The sequence below is a fragment of the Euleptes europaea genome, chromosome 1 (assembly GCF_029931775.1).
Source record: "Euleptes europaea isolate rEulEur1 chromosome 1, rEulEur1.hap1, whole genome shotgun sequence".
NCBI lineage: Eukaryota > Metazoa > Chordata > Lepidosauria > Squamata > Sphaerodactylidae > Euleptes > Euleptes europaea.
In genome coordinates, this window is record NC_079312.1 from 146267802 (window position 1) to 146290627 (window position 22826).

A 22826-nucleotide genomic window follows, 5' to 3' on the forward strand; every position below is an offset into this window, starting at 1 on the left:
GCTAGTGGTAGAATGTCCAGCTAGGATCTGGAAGATTCAGGTTCAAATCCCTACTCCGCTTTCAGGGTGACCTGGCCAGTCAATTCCTGTCACCCTAACCTACTTCACAGAGCTGTTGAACATGGAAAAGAGGAGGCCAGTGGATGTCACCCTGAGCTCCTTGGAGTGGGAAAAGTGGGATTCAAATGTACTGAAAAATAAATGTTAAAAGCTTGCTTTTTGTTTGTTGAAATCCCTTTAATACAAAATATATCTTGAAATGGCATTGATGCATTCTCCATGCAGCTTGGGACCTTCTAAACCAGGGGTGTCGAACTCATTTGTTATGAGGGCCAGAAATGACCTAAATGTCACTTGATCTGACCAGGCCATGCCTCGGCAGCCCAGATCAGGACTGGGGGGGTGGGCTGCCTCAGCTGGCTTGCAGGCTGGATAAGGACTCTCAAGGGGCCAAATCAGGCCCGCAGGCTGTATGTTTGATATCCCTGTTCTCTGGTCACTTAGTTTCCTGCAGATGGGCCCGTTTCCATCTCCTAATGTTCTGTCTTTCTTCCACAGGCCCTGTGGGGAGTCCAGTATCATCCCCCAACATGGCCCAGTGGCAGCAAATCCGGATGCTGGACAATGTCCATCGGGAGCAGGTGCACCATCTCTACTCAGATGATTGCCTGCCAATGGAAGTGCGGGAATATCTAGCCTTCTGGATTGAAGAGCAGAACTGGTAATGCTGCTTGATCATTTTCGTAAACAGGGAGAACCAATGAGGAGGAGAAAAATAACTTTTCATTTGAGAGGAGGCACCTTTGGGTACTCCTTTTCCCATCATCCTAGGAGGCAAGAACTAGATTGCTCTTTCCATCCCCAGTGGGGAGGGGAGTGCCTGCCCGCTTCAGTTTTTTTCCTGCCTCCTCAGAGAGTGCATGTGTAATGTATGTGCATCAGTTAAGTCCGCTTGGGGAGGACACACGAGGTTGAGACGGAGTTCCAACAACACAGCTTTATTGATTTCAACAGTAACAGACAGAACTGAGGAGCTATACAACCTGGCCCTGCTTATATGCTCCCCTGGCCCCAGGTGGCCGCTCCCCCCTGATCCATGATAGGGGGAAAACAACCCCCAGGTCACCAATGGCATGACCTGGCTTAGGGCCAATGGGATGTGTTGGCTCTGGCCAATCATGCGAGCAGGGCTTAGGAGCCTTCGCCCAGGACTCAAGCTCCTGGGCTTCCTTTGCTATGGTCTTAACTGATGCACATACATTACAGCATGGATTTCTTGAGCTCCATGGGACACCAATTCTCACAGAGCGGCTACAAGCTTTACAGCTTAAAAAAAAAAGCTGTTTGGGTCATCAGTATGTCTCCCCCTTCCTCCCTTCCCCATCCCTAATTAGCAGATCGTTAGGTCCTCAATGGACTCAGCTGCAGAAGTTTCAGATGCAGTTGTATTTCAGAAGGAGAGCTCCAACTGTTCTGCCTGGCCATCAAAGCAGGAGGGCCCTGCATAAGCCCCAGGCCTCGCTAGAGCTCCAGGGCAGAGCTGTAAGCCGCAAAGTGCTGCAAATGAGCAAAGGAGGCCAAGAGCAAATTCGCGGGAAAACACCAGCTCACTGTAGAATGCAGCAGGGAAGGCCTAACTCACTAGAACAGGCCTCTGCGTCCAGAGAAGTGCCTGGACGAGTGAGTGAACAGGAAGCTCCTGGAGAGGGCCATCAAACAGGAAATGAACCAGAGATTATTAGTTTCCCCCATCCTTCGAATCTTGGTTGGAGGAATTTGTTAACACACAAATGGAGGGGTGGGGAGAACTCTAATAAGCCCAAACAGACCTCCAGAAAGAGGCACAGTGAGGCTGGCAAGCAAGCTCTCTGGGCTGCCCCTGACCCCCAGCCTAAAAGGTGTGCTACTCAGGCTGCAGGAATACTGGACACCAGCAAATCCCCTGCCTGACCAACCAAGGCAGCACGCAAGGGCCATCCCTCTGCTTCAAGCAGACATTCCATCCCTTTCTCCTACAGATCAGAGGAAGAATATTCATCCACAGATTCTGAGCACTCTAATTATGAATCTGATGGAGAGGATGGGGAATTCTCAACTAAGGCTGTTACTGCACTTTGTATTCCCAGCGATGTATCAAGAGTTTGGAAATGTTATAAAAAACATCACTTTAAACGGGTTTTTGGATGCCACAGCTAAAAAATGGTTGGAAAACGTCTTCACAGCTAAAGGGGCCAAACAAAGTGCGAACAGTATTTTTTATAACAGTTTCAAACTCTTAATACATCAGCGGGAATACATAGAAAGTGCGAACAGTATTTTTTATAACATTTTCAAACTCTTAATACATCGCTGGAAATACCTAGTGCGGCAACAGCCTAAGTCAGCAGTCTAAAATACTATGTAAACAGGAGTAACTACTTCCCCTACTCTACAAGTCCCTTAAAGTCCTTCAGTTCTCTCTTCCCTAAGTCCAACAACCTGAGGACACTGAGGAGGAGGATGGGGCCCCAGAAGTCTTGTCCCAGGGAACTCTGGTGTGACTTTTCTTTTCCCAGGTTCTTTAAGCAGGAAATTAAGGAGGAGTGGGCTGCCCAGCATTTCAACATTCCCATGTGGGGCAGCCTAAAAGAATGTATGCCTTCTCTCATAAAGTATCCAACCTACTCATCACAAGGCCTTGTCCCACCCGAAGGAATCATGGCACATTCTACCAGAAGTGCATATACCGCAGCAGTCTTCCATATAAATGCTTCAGTGGAAGGCATATGCAAAGCAGCAACTTTAGGCATCCAAGTCAACATTTGTCAGGCATTACAAGATGGACACTACGGCAGCAGCAGATGCATCCTTCGGCCGAAGGGTGCTGCAGCAGGTGGCGTAAACAGGCCTGTGTTTGTGGTTGGCAGTCGGAACCCTCCCATGGGATGTCTGGCTTTGTAACATCCAAAAGGAGCCAGGATGTCCTCCTCCTCTCAAATGACGATGGAACATTGGACTTACTGTGAAGGTTCCTTTTGTTTGAGAACGAGGAGGACATCCTGGACCCTCCCAAGTCTTTTTCAGATTTTTTGTCCCCAGTGGTGGGGGAACCATCTGCCAACAGGGAAGTTAGTTTGTGAAATGTGCACTGTTTTTTTCTCTCTGTTTCCTACAGTAGTACTTGTTCCTGTTAAGGTTTAAGTTTTGTTTTCCTGACCAAGTTATTTCAGAAGGTCGGGATAGAAGAAGGCGCAAGGTACTCAGAGTAGTCTCTTTAGGAGCTTTGGAATCCTCCTAACTGAAGAGGGCGGGTAATCCCCTCCCCATCAGGGATGGAAAGAGCAGTCTAGTTCCTGCCTCCTAGGATGATGGGAAGAGGAGTACCCAAAGGTGCCAGGATGACCTCACTTTCATTTTGGGGGGGGGGAATTTTTTATTGTTTTTGTTACAACACATGGGAAAGGGAAAACAGGGAAAGGAATAATCAATCTTTGTTCATATTACATTTCTATTACACCAGCGTACGGACATTCTAAGTCATTATCTCTAACATAATCTTATTTTCTCTTCTATTATTATTACAACATTCATATAATAGTTCTCTAATATTCTCTAATATTGTATTGAATGTCTCAGATGTTACCTTGCAATCTATTATAAAAAACATTCTCGGATGTCCTCACTTTCAAACAAAAGGAACCTTCACAGTAAGTCCAGTGTTCCGTTCCCTTTCCTCTCTATGTGTCCTGTTCAGGGCTCACTTGTTCTTGAGGGATACGTAGGGTGAACTTGTATTCACTGTCTGGGCAGATACAGATAGAATCTGTAAGCAGCAAACCTGGAACCTGCATGATCAGGAAGCCAGGGGTCCTTAACTGGCAGAGGAACAGGGTGGAACTAGTCAGAAGAACTCCATACAATTCCTGGTTAGTACGGCTAGTAGCTGAGAGATTAAAGCCAGCGCTATACTTGGCCCTTACCTAGCAGGGGGGTCAAATGGGAGGCTTGTTCTAGCTTTTCTTCCAGCTGCTGAATTGTTAGCTTTAAAAGGGTCTGGCTGTGGTCTTGTGCCTCTTAAGAGCCAGATTTTGTGTTGCTGCTTTTGTTTTGGGGTATGACTTCGTCAAGAGCGTATGGAGGTGGGGAGGTTCTGCTGCTGGACTAGGGTGTTTCTTCACTGCAGCTGCTTAATGAGATTAAAAAGCAGAATGTTTTGGGGATGGAAGTTAATATATGTCTGGCCCCCTTTAAGAGGGTGATCCGTGGTAGCAATGGAGCACCATTGGGTTCTGTTTCTCAAGGGGAACCCTGTTTGAGAAAGAATCTGGGGAACATAAAAGCTCAAATGGAAAGACAACTTCCCACAGATATAATCTGAGACTTCTAGGTGCATTTATGGGTGTGTGTGGGGGGGGGGGAGATTTTCACTTGCAGCCACATCTAGAAAAGAATTTGAAAATGTTAGCGTAGTGTATTAATTTTTGGCCTGGCAAACTGAGTCATGATTAGGAATCAGGGCCTGATTACTTGTGACATGCTTCCCTGTGTCCTCCGAGTTAATATAATTCTCATGCACTTAATTTCAGGGCCCAATTCTGATCAGGATAATGGTGCACAAGGAGAAAAAGGATTCCATCTGTCCCCTCCATGCCATTTTCCTGACTGTAGAGGCTGATATTTGTCCTGTTGTGGTTCCACAGGTGCTGATGGGGTACACAGAAGTGTTTCCCCAGCAGGGCAAATGACCTTCCCCTGGGGCTGTTTCAGGGTAGGAAAACAGGGAGGGGAGGAAGCTGAGGCCCATTCTCTTCATGTGCTATAGTCCTGACCTTATACCACCTGGAAACTGAGTTCGTGGCAAGGGATTTGCTAGCTTACTTCTGGCTGATAGTCCTTGTGGCATGCCCAGATATGGCCTGAGAGGACTGTGTGTTATGTAGTTAGGCCCTTAGATCCTAACTCCATATCTAATTTCCTGAACTCCTAGTGTTCCATTCACCTGTATGGGATTGCCTTGTCTGGCCATATACTTATTTCTGTATGTCCATGTCAAAGCTTCATTCTCCCCTTGCTTCCCATGCATTTCAGGAACCAGGTGATGAAATCCGACTGCTCACAGGCCTATTTGCTTTTCCAAACCATGCTGGCTCTTCTGGATGACCAGCTGGGACGTTTTGTGTGGCAAGCAGAGAACAATTCAAATATGGTGATTAGACACAACCTACGTCGTTCGAAACTGAGCCTACAGGTATAGAGACAGTTGTGTGTGTGTGCGCGTGTGCGCGGCTGTGGGAGGAAGACTGCAATGCCAAAAGAGTATTGGAACTGTCAGTTGATTAGAGAATGTTTACCAGCTGCCTCCTTACTGAATAATTAAATTAAAATTTTGCATCTGACACAAATTTTAATACAACTACCTTTCTCAGTCATGCAGGGTATTGTAAAGGGACATGCAATTTATTAAATAAAATCTACTATTCATTGTGAAAAGCAAAATCCACCTTTAATGTCTGCTGCTATCACAGTATTCTAACAAAACCAAAATAATCCTAAAAGCTAAATGCACAGGCTTGGGTCCTAACCCTTTTTTCCCACTTCCACCGAGCATCTTCTGTAGCAGAGGCAGGGCTCCATTATGGAGCATGTTCCTCCAGTGCTAAGCACCTTCTGCTCATTGCAAGATGCTAAGCAGGAAGTGCCTAGTACCAGAGCTAGTCTGTGGAGGGTGAGAGGGCAGGTTTAAGATTGGGAATACGGTAACAGATTTTGAAGATCGTAACTGAGCCAAGTTTTCATTTCTTCTTACAAATAGGTATGCTCGGTTCATATCCTACTTGCCAGCAGGAGTCTATTGTACACCTATCAACTTGGATATATCTGGTTATGTTTTTTCTTGTACAATTTACACTGTTTTCTTGCAACCTCTTCACCTGGCCCATCTGTCTGCCACTGTATCCAGTGTGAAAAAGGCATATAGTAAAAAGAAAAAAATCCCATATGAGATTTTTTGATTGAGGTTTACTACTTAGAGTTCTCTGTGTACCTTTGGTGTCTACCTGTGAACTAGCTAATCTTGCAGTCTTTTCTTGCAATCAGTTCTCAAATGCATACCACTGATTTCACAGGCACAAAAAGCAGACAGTGCAAGCTGGCCAATGGTCATTTAAGGGTAATTTAATTGAGGGGATTTGGTTCTCAGACCGGGTATAAATAACCACAAGCTCAACAGCCTGGCTCTGTAGCACAAACAGCTATTGTGCATCTGCAAAATGCTGGGCTGGGCTGAGATGGACTTCACCAGGGACCATTGAGATGGTCTGCTCAGGAGCTTGCCTTGCATCATCCGAACCAAAAAAACAGCTGAATTTTCTGCAATTCGAGGGTTTTCAGTTCGGATGGAACCGAACTGAAAAAAGGCGGGAAAACGACACCCCAAATTCAGCAAATTCAGGGCGATCGCCGAATAAATTCGGCAGGTTCGGCATTCCCAAACCTGCCTTTTCTCGCATTTAAAGACCCACCGCCCACTTTCCCTGAAGCCGGGCGGGGGGCGCTTTAAACAGATCTGCGCCTTGGGGCAGATCTGTTTAAAGCGCCCCCCGCCCGGCTTCAGGGAAAGTGGGCGGTGGGTCTTTAAAGTCGGGAAAAGGCAGGTTCGGGAACATCAAACCTGCCGAATTTATTAAACAGACCAGCTGGAAGGCGCAGATCTGTCCCCCTCCCTGCGTGCCTTCACGGGGCTTCCCTGAAGGCGCGGGGGGGGGGGGGCGCTTTAAACAGATCTGCGCCTTCCAGCTGGTCTGTTTAAAGACCCCCCCCGCGCGCCTTCATGGAAGCCCCATGAAGGCCCGCGGGGGGCTCCTTAAAGACCCCTGCCCCCTTCCCGACTCTCGGTTTGAAGTGGTGGGTGCCACCTGGGCAGGCGGCGCCCAGCACTTCAAATACCCGGCCGAATTTCCCCCCGAACTCCAGATCTCGCGCCGAATTTCGCAGATCCGAAGCAGGGGAGTTTGGACTTCGGCACGTCCTGAATTAAAAAGGGCTGAATTTTGCCAAAGCCGAACTTTACCGAATTTTTTTTTCAACAGCCCTACCTTGCATGTAACACAGAGAATATGAGCAAGATAAGTTAGTAAACAGTTTTATTTTATTCTGTATTTTAAAAATTGTGATCTGTAAGTCACTTAAAGCTATGTGGAAAGACAGGGTATAAATATTTGAATTAAGTAATTACTTAATATTGTCATTGTGCTATTCTATTATTTCTAGTCCAGGTATGAAGAGAATCCAGAGGAACTGGCCAACATAATTGATGGTTTGTTGAGAGAGGAGAGGGCTATTTTGTCAGCAGCCATGGCTATCTCTCCGGTAAGGGAATGGTGCTTGACATATTCCTGCTGAGCCAAGGCATCTGTCTCCCCCCTGCAACTCACCTTACAGTAATCCATGGCTCCTTCCCTGTAACAAAATGTTGCTTCCTGAATGCCCCACACACTTTCCTACCAGGATGAAGGACAACCCTTCTAGCACACTATTTATTTTGCTTTCCCTCACTGAGTATTGATCATGTAGATTACTAAATTATTGCGCACTAATATTTTTAAATTTGCATTCTGAAAGTTTGATAACCACTGTTCTGAAAGGTATCCTGAAATACTTCTTTATTCAACACATAATTAAACTGTGGAATTCACTGCTATTGGAGGTAGTAATGGCCACAAGCTTTAAAAGGGAGTTACATGGATTCATGGAAGAGAAGTCCATCAATGGCTACTAGCCATAGTGACTGAAGGGAGCCTTTCTTGACATAGGCAGCAAACCTCTGAATACCAGGGCTGGGAGGCAGCAGCAGGAGAGGGCCTTGGCCATTACTCCCTGTTGGTTGGCTCTCCAGGGGAAATGGTTGGTTGCTGTGTGAAAGTTTGCTGGACTAGATGGACAGTGATCTGATACAGCAGGATCTTCTTCCTATGTTTTTACGCTCTTACTATTTTGTTTAGGTTAGAAATCTGGCCACCAGCAATAAGTAATGTACATATTACTTCCCTGTACAGACAAGGTTGGAGCCCCCATCTGATGCAGCCTTGATCACTGGCCATGAAAACAACATTGAGGACCGGCTAGCAGACATGAGGAAGGCAGTTCAGGTGAGAAGTGGTTTAATGGAAGTTGGGGTGGAGCCTTGTTCCTAATTGCAGCTGCTTCTGCCCGTCCTATACAGGTCTATGGAGTGGTAAAATTGACTAGACCAAACAGGCAAGCAGTGTCTGATCCAGTCAATTTCCCTCTTAAGAGAATGTTGCGAAAAAGAAAAGAAACCCCTATTTACTGTTCTGGGAGGCCTCACTATTTTTGTTTTAAAATCATTGACCTCTGCTAGGTTTTATCTCTGCCACATTCCCAATGACATCATTGGAAGTGTCATGGATCTTAAGTCCTTTCTTTGAGCTCTTTGCACTGGTCCCTTCTCATTCTTCAAACATTGCTTGGAGTTGCTGTGTGGCAAAATGCCTGTTGAGGTCTCCGCAATATAGCCATTGCTGCGAGCACTCCCAGGTATGCAGTATATTTGAATGGAAAGGGAAAGGGGGCAGCAGTGGTGGGGTGGCTAACAGTGGGCGCAGGCCCACTCCAAATTGGGCCTGAAATTTGCTGAACTTTGAGAAGGAACAGGACTTCTAATTGGAGGAGTTTGTTTTCAGTCCCCCATTTCCAGAATTTTCTGGCATTATCTGCATATGTTGAACAGAAGGAAGGAACACTTTAAAAACAAATGTGTTATTTAAAAAATATTCTTGAAATGATGAGGCATTGCTTTAGGGGTCTTGCACTTTATTTACTATATAGTAGACATGCTTCCGTTCCTTACTGACTCCTTTAAAAAAAGATGAGGGAATGCTTTAGAACAGGGGTGTCGAACTCATTTGTTAGGAGGGCCGGATATGACATAAATGTTACTTGGTCAGGCCGGGCCATGTGCACATAAATAAATACCATAAATGTAACGCCAGATACTGGAGATACAAACTTTACAAAAGACACAGGCAAAGTCAATTAATGATATTGTTTTTTACTTAAAACACAAACAAGTTTACAACGATAACATTCTTACAGTATTTTCTTTTATTTAACTGTCTTATTGTTATTTTGTAAAGTATGTTTGTATTTTAAGTAAAAAATAAAGTAAAAAAAATAATATAATTAATTGACTTTGGAAGTGTCTTCTATGAAGTTTGTATCTCTAGTCCCTGCCATTAATTTTGTTAAAAATTTTAAACCGGGGGGTGACTGCCTTGGCTGGCGAACCTGCAGTGTGCTCACCAGCCCAGATCTGGACTGGGTGTGTGTGTGGCTGCCTTGGCTTGCAAGCCCACAGCAGATTCACCAGCCAGGATCTGGACTAGGGGAGGACTGGTTGCCTTGACTGGTGAGCCTGCAGCTCTCTCCCAGTACAGACAGACAGACAGACAGAAAGGGAGGGAGGGAGGGAGGGAGAAAGAAAAGGGGAGGGAGAGAAAGAAAGAAAGAAAAGGGGGAAGGAGAAAAAGAAAGAAAAGGGGGAGGGAGAAAAAGAAAGAAAAGGAGGGGGGAGAAAGAAAGGAAGAGAGAGACAGAAAAAGGGAGAAAGAGGGATAGAGGTAGAGAAAAAAGGGAGAGAAAGAAAAGGAGAGAGAGTGACAGAAAAAGAGGGAGATAAGAGAGAAAGACTGATAAAGAGAAAGAGGGAGAGACAAAAAGTAAAAAGAGAGAAAGAAAAAGAGAAGGAAAAAGAAGGAAAGACAAAGAGGAAGGGTGAAGGCTTCAGGTTGGCATGCGAGGGCCACAGCAGCCCGTGCACGCCCGGGGGGGGGGGAGGTTTCAGGTTGGCATGTGGGGCCACACTGGCCCGTGCGCACCCAGGGAGGGAAGGGGAAGGCTTCCGGTTGGTGTGCGGGGGCCTCTGCAGCCTGTGTGTGCCCGGGGAGGGAGAGGGAAGACTTCAGATTGGTGTGTGGGGGGCCACAGCGGCCCGTGCATGCCTGGGGAGGGAGGGGGGAAGGCTTCAGGCTGGCGCGCGGAGGCCGCAATGGACCCTGCGCGCCCAGGAAGGGGGAAGGCTTCCGGCTAAGCGACCGGGGCTGCAGCATCCCCGGGAAGCCCAGTAAAGGTTGGGGGAGGGGGGGGAAAGGGGGACTAGCTGCCTCGGCTCCTCGGGCCAGAGAAAAGCCCTCTGCGGGCCAGATCCAGCCCATGGGCTGCATGTTTGACACCCCTGCTTTAGAAACTTCTTTTGATACCAGAAGGAGTTAAGTGGGTTACTCATCACTGGTGATATCACAGATACTATCCAGTGAGAAGTCAGTCCTCAGGCATCTTTCATAACCAATATTTTTTTACCATTCAAACTGCAGTATTGACAAAAACACAGTAGCTGAACCACACCAACAGTGTATACAAGATATAGAGTACAAAAGTTCGTGGCTACAGGACATCAAATAATTATAATATCTAAATAATTTTGCGGGAATTCCACTGAGTAGCTTGATATGCTGATATCATTTCCATCATGTTCCCCCTCCTCATTTCTTCTGCCAGCCCATGCCGGAGGGTGGGCCAAACAGCCAGGAGGTTGTTTGCCCAGCTCAGGCAAATAATACACCTATGCTGAAAGCCTACAAAACATCACTGCGTTCCCATGTTAAAAGTGGGCAGCACTGAGCAAAAAGTAAGAGTCCATGTACAGATATGCTGAGTAGGGATTCTGGATGGCAGAAAGGAAAACTGTGACAGAATCGGAGGCTTGGGTTCAGCTTAACTCTGCTTGAGGGAGGAGGGGAGGGGTGTGTCACAGGCACATACATTCATTTCTCTTGACTGAGCATGTTCTTTGGTCTGCTCCACAGGGTGTAAAAAATTCCATAGAGCAACTTGAGGATCTGCAAGAGACCTTTAACTTCCGGTTCACTGCATACAAGATGCTGGGTGAGTATAGGGACGTGGTGAGGTGTGGTGATAGAAGCATCGACATGATTGGAGGACAGCCCTTCTCTCAAAGTGTTGCTGATCTATTTCCTGTGTGTCTTAACAAGCACTGAGGAACCACTGCAATGTCACTGCTTCCCCAAACTCAGATTTTATTGATGTCAAGTTCTTGCAAAGACACTTCCTTAGCAAAATAAATCATATAAATCCCTCCTTTAGAATTTGTAGTATTTATAAATATCTGGAATTGCTGAGTTTAGAGGCTGTTACTGCATAGCCATTTCACAGATTATGCAGAGGATAAGCCAGTTCTGGCACACAGACACCTCTCCCAGCTCAGCCCGTTCCACTTCTTCCCTCTTGGCTTTGGAAACTGGTGCCAAAAGAGGTGTGACCCGCTTTTTGAATGCCAACCCCAGTCTTGAGAGCTGCTGCTTTGTTTGGTGACTAGATTGGGGGATTTCCTGTTCTTTTCCTCATCTAATTCCAGTGTTGGATTAGTGCCCCAGCCAACAGATCCTCAGGCTTTGCACCTCTAACACCGGTGAGCAATCAGTCCTGGAATTATGTGGCTTCAGAGATAAGGGTCAATTGAGATATTTTTGTACTTATAGGGAAATGCTTCTTCAGGTGGTTTTGAGGCAAATGCATCTAAATCAGAGCACCCGTCACCCCCACAGTCCACCTATTTGAACGTTTGGGGAAGAAAATGATCACGTGTCTAATCACTATTAGTTCACACCAGCTAGCACAGTTCGTGGTAGCAAAAAAGCACTACCTTTGCCCCCAAATACTAGCAGAAGCCCTGAGTGCTCCAGGAGGCACCTCCTAATGAGAGGTATTCTGTTTTCCTCATTCTCTTTTCTAGTTGTAGTTGTGAAATTGCCCTTAGTAAATAGTGGGGTGCTTCTGCTGGGTCCTTGGAGTGAGGATGTAGTCTTGCTCTTAAATTCAAATTTTTTTTCTTGCAGAAAGTTCGACACCTTCTGACCCTAGTCTCAGTGCTAAATGGAATGAGTTGCAAACCATGATAAATAATCTGGACCGTTGCCGCAAGGTGAGCCTCAGCCTTGGCTATGGAGCAAATTGGTCATGGGGCTGGCAAGAACCTTCTTGGAGCCCTTTACCCAAATACATATATGTCATTCTTAATTACTAAAATGGACACCATCCAAGCCACTCTAGTGATGCCTTGCTCACTGCTCCTTTGCCTCAGTGTAGGTAGATCCAGTCTCGTCTGTGAACAGTCTCTTTCTTTCAGGAGGTGCTGGCCCAGATCCAGGCACTGCTGGGCCGCTCGGACACACTGAGGGACCTGCTGCTGTCGGAACTATGTATGTGGCAAGATCGCCAACGGCAAGCATGTATTGGGGATGCTTGTGATACCAGTTTACGACAACTGGAGAAATGGTAAGCATCATTCCTGCCCCACTCCAAACAGATCTAAGGAACAGTCAACTCCTTCTCTCTTTTGAGAGTGCAGTCCTTAATGTAACTCAAGTGTTACACTCTAATTGTTAGACTTCTTGATAATTAAATAACTACACATTGTATCTTAGTGCTGTTCAGAGCCCTTCATGATCTAGTGAATCGTTTCCTTGGAGGGCCATATTGCTTGATATGAACCTCCATGGCAGTTGTTCTCCTTGCAACTGGGTCTCCATCCCCCCTCCTCAACAATACAATCGGTTGCTGTGGATCAGCCTCCTGAAAGGGGTGATGCCGGCAGTTAGTCTCATAGCATTTTAGCAAAGCTGTACAATGGAGCTATTGATGGGAGTTTATTAGGCAGCTTGAAAGGTATAGGTGGAGACTTGGGTTTATCGGTTAAGTTTTAGTTGATTTTAAGATATGATTATTTTTGTATTGTTTATGTTGTTGTTACCTACCTTGGGGGCCTGACACTGTTGAGAGAGAGAGGCCGGGTACATTAAACACCCTAGATAAGTCAGTCCTGTAAATAAGGCCACACAACCTTTTCACACTAGACATCAGGGCGTTCTGGAAGAACTGCTGGTGTGCCATGGGAAACGGCCTGAAATTTTAAAAGGTTTTTTGATCCCTGAGTAGCTTCCCACAGAGGAAGCAACATCGCTGCATGATTGATTACTCTTGCCTTCTCACTTTAATCAGCCTGTGCATCAGGTGAGATTTGATAAGTCATGATGCAACACAATTACCTGCCTTGAGAGAAGGCTGTCATGGTACCCCTGTGTTTGGGATAGCAACACTATGCCAGCAAAGGGAGAAAAGAGGAATGTAGGTTCTCTTCCCTCTTGCACCTGCACACCAACTGGCCTGTTAATATACTTAAAATCTCCAACTGGTGGCAGAAACTACTTAAGGTGTGTGTGTGTGTGTTTTTTTTGGGGGGGGAAGCTAATCTGCCCAGAAGATCCAGAAAGACGGATAACCTTAACAAAGTTGTGCTTCTGCACAGGTCAGTGCTCAGTGCTCTTCCTGCTTGTGAGGCATGCTCAGATCAGCAACTCATGCAGAAGAATGAGGGTAATTCTTACTGGCATGCTTCTCGGGTGCAAGAGTGAAGTGCACCTCCCAATTTTAATTTAGAAAGAAATTGTGGACCTGTGGTCTAGCTTTGTGCAGTCACTGCAAAGGGGAAATACCTATTGTAGTCTAGACAGCCTCCACTGTCTTTGCGGCCCTCTCCCTCATTTAGAAGAAGAATGGATCTTCTGGGCTTGGTACACTGCTTGTGTCAGGCCTGTGCCCCCCTTTTGGGGTCCCTGATACCCTTTAATCTATTTTGTGTATCATCAGGTGCACCGGAAGTGCTGAAGACCTGTTCCACTTACGCTGGCTTCTACAGACTCTGGATGAACTGCATCAAAAGATGACCTACCAAGGAGACCCCCTGCTACTCCAGTTGCCTCAGTTAAAACAGCGGCTGCAAGAGCAAATTTTCTGTCTTTTAAAAAGGTGCTAAGGCCAGCCAAGGGATCTTTTTGGCAGAAGAGAAAAGTGTAGACTTACTATGGTGGCTGCTGACATCTTTCTGCTCTCTCCCTAGTGCTTTTGTGGTGGAGATTCAGCCTAAAATGCCCTTTCCCAATCGCCGGCCTCTGCTGCTGAAGACCAACAACAAGTTCTCTGTCCGTGTCAGGTAAGAGAAGCAGTCCCTCCCTTTTCCTCTGGTTGCTTTCAGCTTCTTCAAAAACAGCCCAAGAGAGATGTAAAAACGAGAAACATTTGTTGACAAAACATTTTTGAAATGAGTTACTGAAATCAGATAGTTTCTGTAAGTAAGGTATATAGAATATTAGTACAACAGAATAGGATAATTAATCCCCCTTTTCAAGAGAAATGGAATAAAACATTAGGTTATGAGTTGGATGGAAAAAAATGGAACTTTAGACTCACAAAAGGTCTAAATTTTACAATAAGTCTTGCATTTAGAGAAAATTTATTTAAGATGACACATATGTGGCATCTTTCCCCAAGCAGAGTTTAAAAAATGTGCAACTTGGATAAAAATTCTAGTAAATATTGTGATTCAGCTGGCGCAGGTTTTCTACACATGTGGTAGAGTTGCAGTAGAGCCCAAACATATTGGATGAAAGTGATTGAAATAATATCCAGCAGCCTTAAAATTATTATTCCAATAAGACCAGAAACAATTTTATTAAATTATCTTCCAGGTAAACCAAAGATTATTCAAGTTATGTTTTTCCATATATGAACAGTTGCAAAAACAAATCTTGCGAGATATTGGAAAAGCAAAAAATTACCTGATTTAAATAATTGTCTTGATAAGGTTAAAGAAACCTATGCTTTAATTAAGCTGACATATTATAATAATGACAAAAATACAGAAGAACTGGACGCTCGCTGGAATGTTACAATTTCAGAGATGGAAAAAACACATTGGCAATATCAAGGAAGACACTCTGGTATTTGGGCAAAACTCTATGGTAAAAACAGCTATCAGAGTGGGGTTGGTCCTGTCATCACTCACTGTCATTCTCTACAGCTGGAATGCCTCTCAGGTTTTGCAGCCGAGCCGATTCCCCGGAGGGTCAGCTGCCGATGGGACGGCCAACTGCTCCAGTCCTGCATCTGAGTCCTCGGACTCAGCCACAGGGCGGGCCATGACAGCAGCAATGTGGGAGGTGTGGATATTACCTTCCTCTAGTGCAACTGTTTACAATTAAAATAAGGATTTGGAAGTAGGTGATATTAAAGACCTCTAGCTGAGACCCTGGAGAGCTTCTGCCAGTCAGAGTAGACAATACTGACCCTGATAGACCAGTGGTCTGACAAGGCACCTTCATATGTTATTCAAATAGATTGTATCTTACCATGTTGCTATTTAGGCTCCTGGTGAAGCTGATGGATCAGGAGCACAAGATGGAGGTGAAGATGGAGATTAACAGGTATGTTTTCTAGTTGAAACCCCTGGCTCTGATTGTCCCATCCTGCCTACAAGTACAGGGCCAGAGATTGTAGTAGTGCAACTGGGGGAGGCTAGAGCATCCACTGATAATTCTTCTTTTTTTAATTTCTTGCAGGGACTCTGCTAATTTGGTTGGGTAAGTAAAAGCTGAGGGGAGGCAGCAAGGTGAAGCAAGACTATCATTTTCTAATCTGGCACAGGTATGGCATGGGTTTCAGGTCCCCTCCAGTTTAGCAGACTAATGAGGGTGACATGGATATTGGAAATAGATCACAGTGGATATTAGAAGTTGATGGTCCAGGACAGGGCTAATTGTATCACAAGTTTATCTTCATAAAGGAGAACCCATTTGTGGCTTGCAATTCCACTTACTCATGGTTGGGTCACATGATGTGGTCTCCAGCCTGTTTTTACCTCCACTGTGCCATCCTTGTAATTGTTACATTGTTAAATTCTGCAGGAAATGGGGTTGTTTGCTTCTGGGAAGCAGCAGACTGCTTTCTCCCAGGGTTCATGGATTTTGCCATGACTCATAAAAACTCACAGGGGAGGAGAAAGTCTCCCTCTCCCCCACCAATCCCTACTTCCTCCCCTTTGTTCTGCCTCTGTGTGTCCTTCCCTTGCCACCCGCCCAGTTGCTCGGCAGCCTGTCCAGTCACCCCATTTCCTTTGCTTTCCTCAGTGCACCCCAATCAGTCATAGTTTTTTTCTTCCTAGCCATCCCAGTTGTTGTTTTTTTAAATTACATATTTCTATTGTGGCAACATGAGATGTAAGCCAGGGGATTTTGTACACAGTAGGGCCACCCATAGGAGCCCCGTGGCGCAGAGTGTTAAGCTCCAGTACTGCAGTCAAAAGCTCTGCTCACGACCTGAGTTCGATCCCGATGGAAGTCGGTTTCAGGTAGCTGGCTCGAGGTTGCCTCAGCCTTCCATCCTTCCGAGGTCGGTGAAATGAGTACCCAGCTTGCTGGGGGTAAAGGGAAGATGACTGGGGAAGGCACTGGCAAACCACCCCGCAAACAAAGTCTGCCTTGGAAACGTTGGGATGTGACGTCACCCCATGGGTCAGGAATGACCCGGTGCTTGCACAGGGGACCTTTACCTTTAGGGCCACTCATCACTATTAAATACGTAATAGTGTGACTGGAGGAGCTTTATATCCAGTGATGAGTCTACCCACCCAGCTATTTAAGAAATATGTTTAAAACGTATAGATAGATGTTCAGATCCATAAATGTTATGTACACAAGTTGAGCTCTTGACGCTGGAAGATGATGGAGTGCTTCTGTGGTTGATTTACATATATTTATTTTGTTGTGTTTATAACCTGTCCTACCAAAATAAGCTACCCAAGGTAGCTTATAAAAATTAGAACATTAAAATGCAGAACTATAAGTCACACATTGCAAAACATTTAGTAGCAGTTTAAAATGATAGAAACCATCAATCCATTTAGAAGTTGGCAGAACCAGCAGTAAAGCTAAAAATAAAAAAAAACCATCATATCAGCAGTAAAAGCACTATATAGCAACATTAAAGCCCTGAAGTCATCAGGTTAGTTTTTTTAAAAATCACAATCCAGAGTAATTATGTAACGCTCTTTCTCCTTTTCCCCCCCACTTGAAGATTTCGAAGATTCAACATCTTGTCATCGAACACCAAAACCATGATGAAGGACAGGCCCCAGGTGGAGGGCCTCGTCTGTGACTTCAGTCACATTGTACGGGCCTGGTGAGAGGGGACTGGTGGCTGGAGGGCTAAAATTCTATTTGGAGGTCTGGGAAAGGTGTGGGTATATCGGAGGTTGGGGTGGGGGAACTCTAATAGATTATAGAAGAAGGGCTGAAAACTAGAACTTTCCCAAGCCCTAGTTTGGGGATGACCTGTTGTGTGGTTACAGTTCAAACTTTGGCCCCAAAGCAGTTTTTTTCTGGCCTCTGGCACTACCACCAAATTTTAATCAAAGAAAAGATTTCCATCCTTCAGTTCATAAGAAAAAAAAGAAAGGAATGATTTTGAAGCTGAGAGAAAGAGAGAGGAGATAGGGGGAAGAGAGCTCCTTATGTACAATATCCACTGCATTATGAGGCTCTGAGGTTGCTTACTTATAAAAGAGAGAGGCCTAATGGTCTGTTTCCGTTGGATCGGCTGCGCTGTAACTACACAGTATTTTCAGTTGAATTCTCAAAACACTATGCACAGGGGCTTTTTGCCCTGAAGAAATTCCAGGAGTCCCTTGTGATCAATTATGCATCCTCAGTGAAAATGCAGAGCTTGTGAACCACACATGAGTCCCCCCCCCAAAAAAAAACACTGCTTTGTAATTGGCTGTAGTGTATTTTTTTGAAATACATCACCAGCCCCGCAGCCCTGCAGTGGGATTATTTCATTAGATCTGAACCAACTGGCCCTTTTACAGCCAAGGCAGAGTCTAGACAACACCCCCCCTGACCAATTTGTTTCTGCATAACTTAATGCAGGGGTCATAAGGACATAAAAACACTTGCATAGTCATTTGGACATTCATTGTTCCATCAGTAGTCTTGCACTCACAAAAAAAAAGAGGACGTGTATAAGGGGAGGGCAGCAAATCAGCCCTCTTCTGTTCCATCCTGCTGAGAACTGAAACTGACCCACACTTGCTGTGAAACTGACCAAATAAGTAGCATTGTAGGTTGTGATTATTTCAGCTTTCTCTCAATTGTTTGATCTGAAACTGACCCACACTAGCTGTGAAACTGACAAAATAAGCAACCTCATGGTATTCCAGCATTATTCTTTTGCTAGTGCACTCAATAATGGCTTCAAGGGGAGGGGTTCGATGAGGGGGGGTAGACACGTGTGAAGGAGAAGCTAGAGCGGGTGTGGGGAGAAAAACCCCAAGTGACAAGTATGCACAGGACTGGCTTTCGATTTGGGATTGAGGCAGACTTTAAAGTCAGGGTAAAATAGCATCCTGAAAATGTGGGGAAAACACGAGGGGAAAATAATACATGCATAATTAAAACGATGTCCTGAAGTAGTTGTGGGTTGACCATGATGGGAACAACCCATGCATAAAAGGCCAGAAATTGAAGATAGACCTGTAGGCAGAGTTTTGCAGTAGCATATTAAGATACACAAAAAGAGCCAACAGTAAAAATTGAAACACACATCTAATACATAGAAAGGTCATTGTTCCAAATAATGTTGAGAAGATTTTAAAAGGAAATGTCAAATGCCTGTAAATCATCCCAGTATTTTTAACTCCTTGGCAGGACTCTGGAAGGCAAGAGTTCTTCTGCTTGTCTGCATGGCTTTTCTTATGTCTGTCACTTATAAAAGCTTCATTTTTATTCCAGTCTAAGGGCTAGAAGTTGGGTGTATGCCCCTTGATGTGTTGCTGGCGTTACTCTTCGTTCCGAGTTTGGCCAAATGTCACTCGAAGCTAGGGCATGGTTGGCCACCTTTAAACTACATCTTAAACTGTGCTTTAGCAGTGAGGGGTTCCTAGCTTCTCTGAAGCACAACCCTTTTAAATCCTCATGGGGAAAAATCTTAGATGAGAAACTGTCATTGTTGGGCTTCTCGCAGGATATGTTATTAGATCTTGGGGAAACTGAAGCTTTCATCAAAATTAAAAAGTGCATTAAAGAGCTTGATTATAACAGCACTACTTTTCGTGCTCACCGCGTTTGTTCATCCCAGTTCTTTGGAATACCACCACCACGTAGTTTGCCTGCTTATACATATAATTTGACAACTCCTCGTCTTTCTAGAGCTTTTTGTTTAGCTAGATTGAATGCTAACTCCTCTATGGTTATGCAGGGCAGAATTTTGAAAGTACCATATTCAGACAGGACCTGTCCTTGCTCTTCTGGCTCTATCGATTCACTAGCTCATGCCCTTTTGGAATGCCGCTTTTACGAGGAACTTCTATCACATTATATTTTCCCCCTTTTAACTTACAAATCTAATGCCTCTGTGTCTGACATAATGCCTTTTCTACTAAGCGATAGGGATCCCAAGGCTACATTGTCAGTGGCAAGATTTGTTTCAGTCCTTATATCCCTCAAACACTAGTTATATGCTGCTCAAGATCAATGGATCAAGGAGCTTCTAAGGGATAAAAGGAAAAGGAAAGAAGTTGGGTGTGGTAGGGAGGCTCACATTCCTCTACAGCATTCCCCTTTCTCTGACAGCTACAGCACGCAGTGTGATTCAGTCCTCAGAGTTTGAATGCTGCTCATGACATGCATACCTGTGGCACCAGTTAGTACTAGATCAGTCCAGCTTACTCCTGGCCCTTATTTTTTTCCTCTTGCTTTCTTTTGCCATATGAAAGGGAACTGGAGAAGGAATTGGGTTGGAGGGGAAGAAGATCTTGGTGGAAGAGTCGACACCTGTACATTTTCTTTTGGGGCAATTTGGTACATGTCTCTTGTTTGTACAGCAGTCAGTCATAATCCAGCTCCCTTGCTTGAGGCTTGTATACATCCACCTAGATGAAGGTTCCTCTCATTCCTACTGCTCTGGCTTTGAGTGCCACTTGTGGTTTGGACTGTATAAATTGAGAAGCATGAGAATAGTTTTTCCTGGTGGTAAGGTAGTAGATGCCATGGTCTTTTGTTGCTTCCGATTATCTGTGATTCCTCTTCTGTTCTCTTGGCAGACGCTGAAAGAGCAGAAACCTTGTGGCTCAGGTAAAGGCAAAGGTGCTAACGAGGTGGGTTTGCCTACTAGGAAAGCAGTGAGCCCCAGCCCTTGTTTCTCTGTGTTGAGTGAATACGGGGCTATGGGCCAGTACTGGGGTAGAGTGAAGTGTTGTGTCTCCCACTTGTTTTGAAAAAGTGAAGATATTACTCCTGTACAGATATGTCCATCCTTTCAGTGCTGCTGGTATACTTGGGAAGGGGGTTTCCTCTACAAAGTGGTGGCTGGAGGGTTCTAAAGCAGGGGTGGGGAACCTTTTTTCTGCCAAGGGCCATTTGGATATTTATAACATCATCCGCGGGCCACGCATTCTGGCCCTGCCCCCTTTAACCCCTCATTGTCGCACTTCCGCCCCAGCCCTCTTGCAGTACAGAGGAAATATGTTTCTCCACGGCCCAGGTGGGAAAGGGTTAACACGGTTTCTTGGGTGGTCCTAGCAGCTCCATAGCTAATGACTCTTCTACAAGGGGGGAAAAGGTTCCTTTTCTCAGCAAAACAAACTCACATCCACCTTGAATAGAGGCTATTCCTGTCCGTGGGAGGGGGTGGATCGCCGGTCTTAGATCCTTCTGAGCTAGAGATCTGCCAGGACCCACAAAGGTCCAGACCAAATGACTTCACGGGCCTTATATGGCCCCCGGGCCTGACGTTCGTCACCCCTGTTCTAAAGGTTAAGGGAGCAATAGGGATACCCCTGCCTCTCTGATCTGAGGACTTTAAAGCACAGTAACAACTATGGCATTTTCCAGCATGACATGTCTCAGGGCTTTTCTAATTCCAGGTTTTCTGTCATGTAGCTATTATCACTTCTATCCTATATTTTATCCTGTATTATCAGGAAAGTAGCTTTCAGATTAAGAGTGTTGTACATCTAATTCTCATGGCCAGCCCCCATTGTGCAAATCTGATGTTATCTTTCTGCAAAACAGATAAAACCCAGCTTTGCACAGACATGTAAAGGGGAGGGGGATTGGAGTTAGCACCCACACACCTCCCTGCTGCCATATAGCTAGCAACATCTGCACTTCTGCAGATATCAGAAAGATGTCAGCTGAGATGCAGACATGTTAATTAATAAAAATGTAGTGATTGGCTGTGGGGGGAGGAACTGGCCAATTGGGCAGGGAGGAGAAGGAAAACGAATGATTGGGTAGGTAGGCAACATGGGAGGGGAGAATGTTCACACTCTAGATGTGGAGAACCAAGGATGTAGGGGGGATATTATTTCCCCTCCTCTGCGAGTCCTTTTAAGTCTGACTCTTGTTGTTTATGATCATAGCTGTATTTTAATTACAATTATATCCTGCCTTCGATTTGTGGAACTCAAGAGGGGTACACATAGGGCTCAGGGTGTTCCATCAAGGTGCTGGTGAGATAGATTCAAGAAGGTTGCTACATGGGGTGCCCTGAGTTGGGGACAATGTCAATTGAGTATGACCCCCCTCCTTCATTGCAGGGATCATTGCCTGTCACAGAGGAACTGCATGTCATCATGTTCACACTAGATTATTGCTACCAAGGTCTCAAGTGCCAGCTGCAGGTATGAGGACCACTAACTGGTGAGGGTTATTGGGAGGGAGACAATATTTTTATCAGCTTGTTTGCTTGAAGGTTGTGAGGCACGTAGGGAATGCTGCTTCTAGCCAGGGGGTACTGAAGTATGTCTGCTAGGGAAGATGGTTTCTGATTACCTGTAAGGCACCAAGCTCACTGACATGATGATGCTACTGTTCTGCTAGAGTTGCCACCTGCTTTCTGTCAGGCCATCTGCTTTTAACTGTAATAAAGTCGAGCTTTTTCCTTGGGGCCACTCCTTTGTCAGGGAAAGGTTTTTATTTCTAACTGTCAAGTAACTACTAAATGCACAACAACACTGCCAGAAAGAAAGGTGTCAACCCTATTCCTTGTTGTCCATGGAATTCAATGCCAGTGGGTGTAGTAATAGCCACAAGCACTGAAGGCTTTAAAAGGGAAATAGATTCATAGAGGATAGTCAAGGTGACTAAAGGTGAGAGCCAGCATAGTGTAGTGGTTAAGAGCCGTGGACTCTAATCTGGAGAATGGGGTTTGATTCCCCATTCCTACACATGAAGCCTGCTGGATGACCTAGTCACAGTTCTCTCCAAACTCTCTCAGCCCCACCTATCTCACAAGGTGTCTGTTGTGGGGAGAGGAAGAGAAGGCAATTGTAAGCCAGTTTGAGACTCCTGAAAGGTAGAGAAAATTGGAGTCTAAAAACCAACTCTTCTTCATAAAGGGAACCTCTCTGCCCAGAGACAGTAAACTACTGAATACTATTTCTAGGGTGTAATATCAGGGACATGCCTTGGCCTCTCTCCTATTTGTTCGTCCTCCACGGCAACTGGCCACTGTGTAAACAGGATGCTGGACTAGGTGGGCCATTGGTTTGATCCAACAGGGCTTCCCTGATGTTCTTAGGGTACAAAGTGATCCTCCTTATAGTTTTGAGTTGTATGATAAGGGTTGAATGTGGTTTTCTCATCATTTGATATCTTGGGAGTTATGGCAGAATTATCCTAAGAAAGCCACAGAGCAAGGCTTTGACCATGTATGCTTCTTCTTTTGGCAAATTTTCCCAACGTATTCCCAGTGTGCAGTGTGGAAAGTACCTGTTGCCTGTTTTGGGTTCTTTCAAGTTCTCACAGCAGCAGCTTCCTCCACTGGCCTGGCCAGAGGCTATTTTTTTCCAGGCCAATGCATGACTGCTTCTAATGTTGATAAACTTAATCTCCTCAAGGACCAGAATACGTTTTTCA

General features: G+C 45.3%; 1 protein-coding gene across 1 annotated transcript in view; it reads left to right on the forward strand.

Annotated features, from left to right (window-relative positions):
- The first annotated feature begins 590 nt into the window (after positions 1-590).
- STAT2 (signal transducer and activator of transcription 2) overlaps positions 591-22826 on the forward strand; it is a 33244-nt gene continuing 11008 nt past the window's right edge. Inside the window, exons 1-14 of the mRNA XM_056855614.1 lie at positions 591-721; positions 5068-5227; positions 7249-7347; positions 8034-8126; positions 10863-10941; positions 11913-11998; positions 12203-12351; positions 13723-13881; positions 13973-14065; positions 15276-15335; positions 15471-15491; positions 16984-17077; positions 20009-20062; positions 21506-21589. Of these exons, the coding sequence (XP_056711592.1) occupies positions 591-721; positions 5068-5227; positions 7249-7347; positions 8034-8126; positions 10863-10941; positions 11913-11998; positions 12203-12351; positions 13723-13881; positions 13973-14065; positions 15276-15335; positions 15471-15491; positions 16984-17077; positions 20009-20062; positions 21506-21589 (1362 nt within the window). The remainder of the gene's footprint in view (positions 722-5067; positions 5228-7248; positions 7348-8033; positions 8127-10862; positions 10942-11912; positions 11999-12202; positions 12352-13722; positions 13882-13972; positions 14066-15275; positions 15336-15470; positions 15492-16983; positions 17078-20008; positions 20063-21505; positions 21590-22826) is intronic.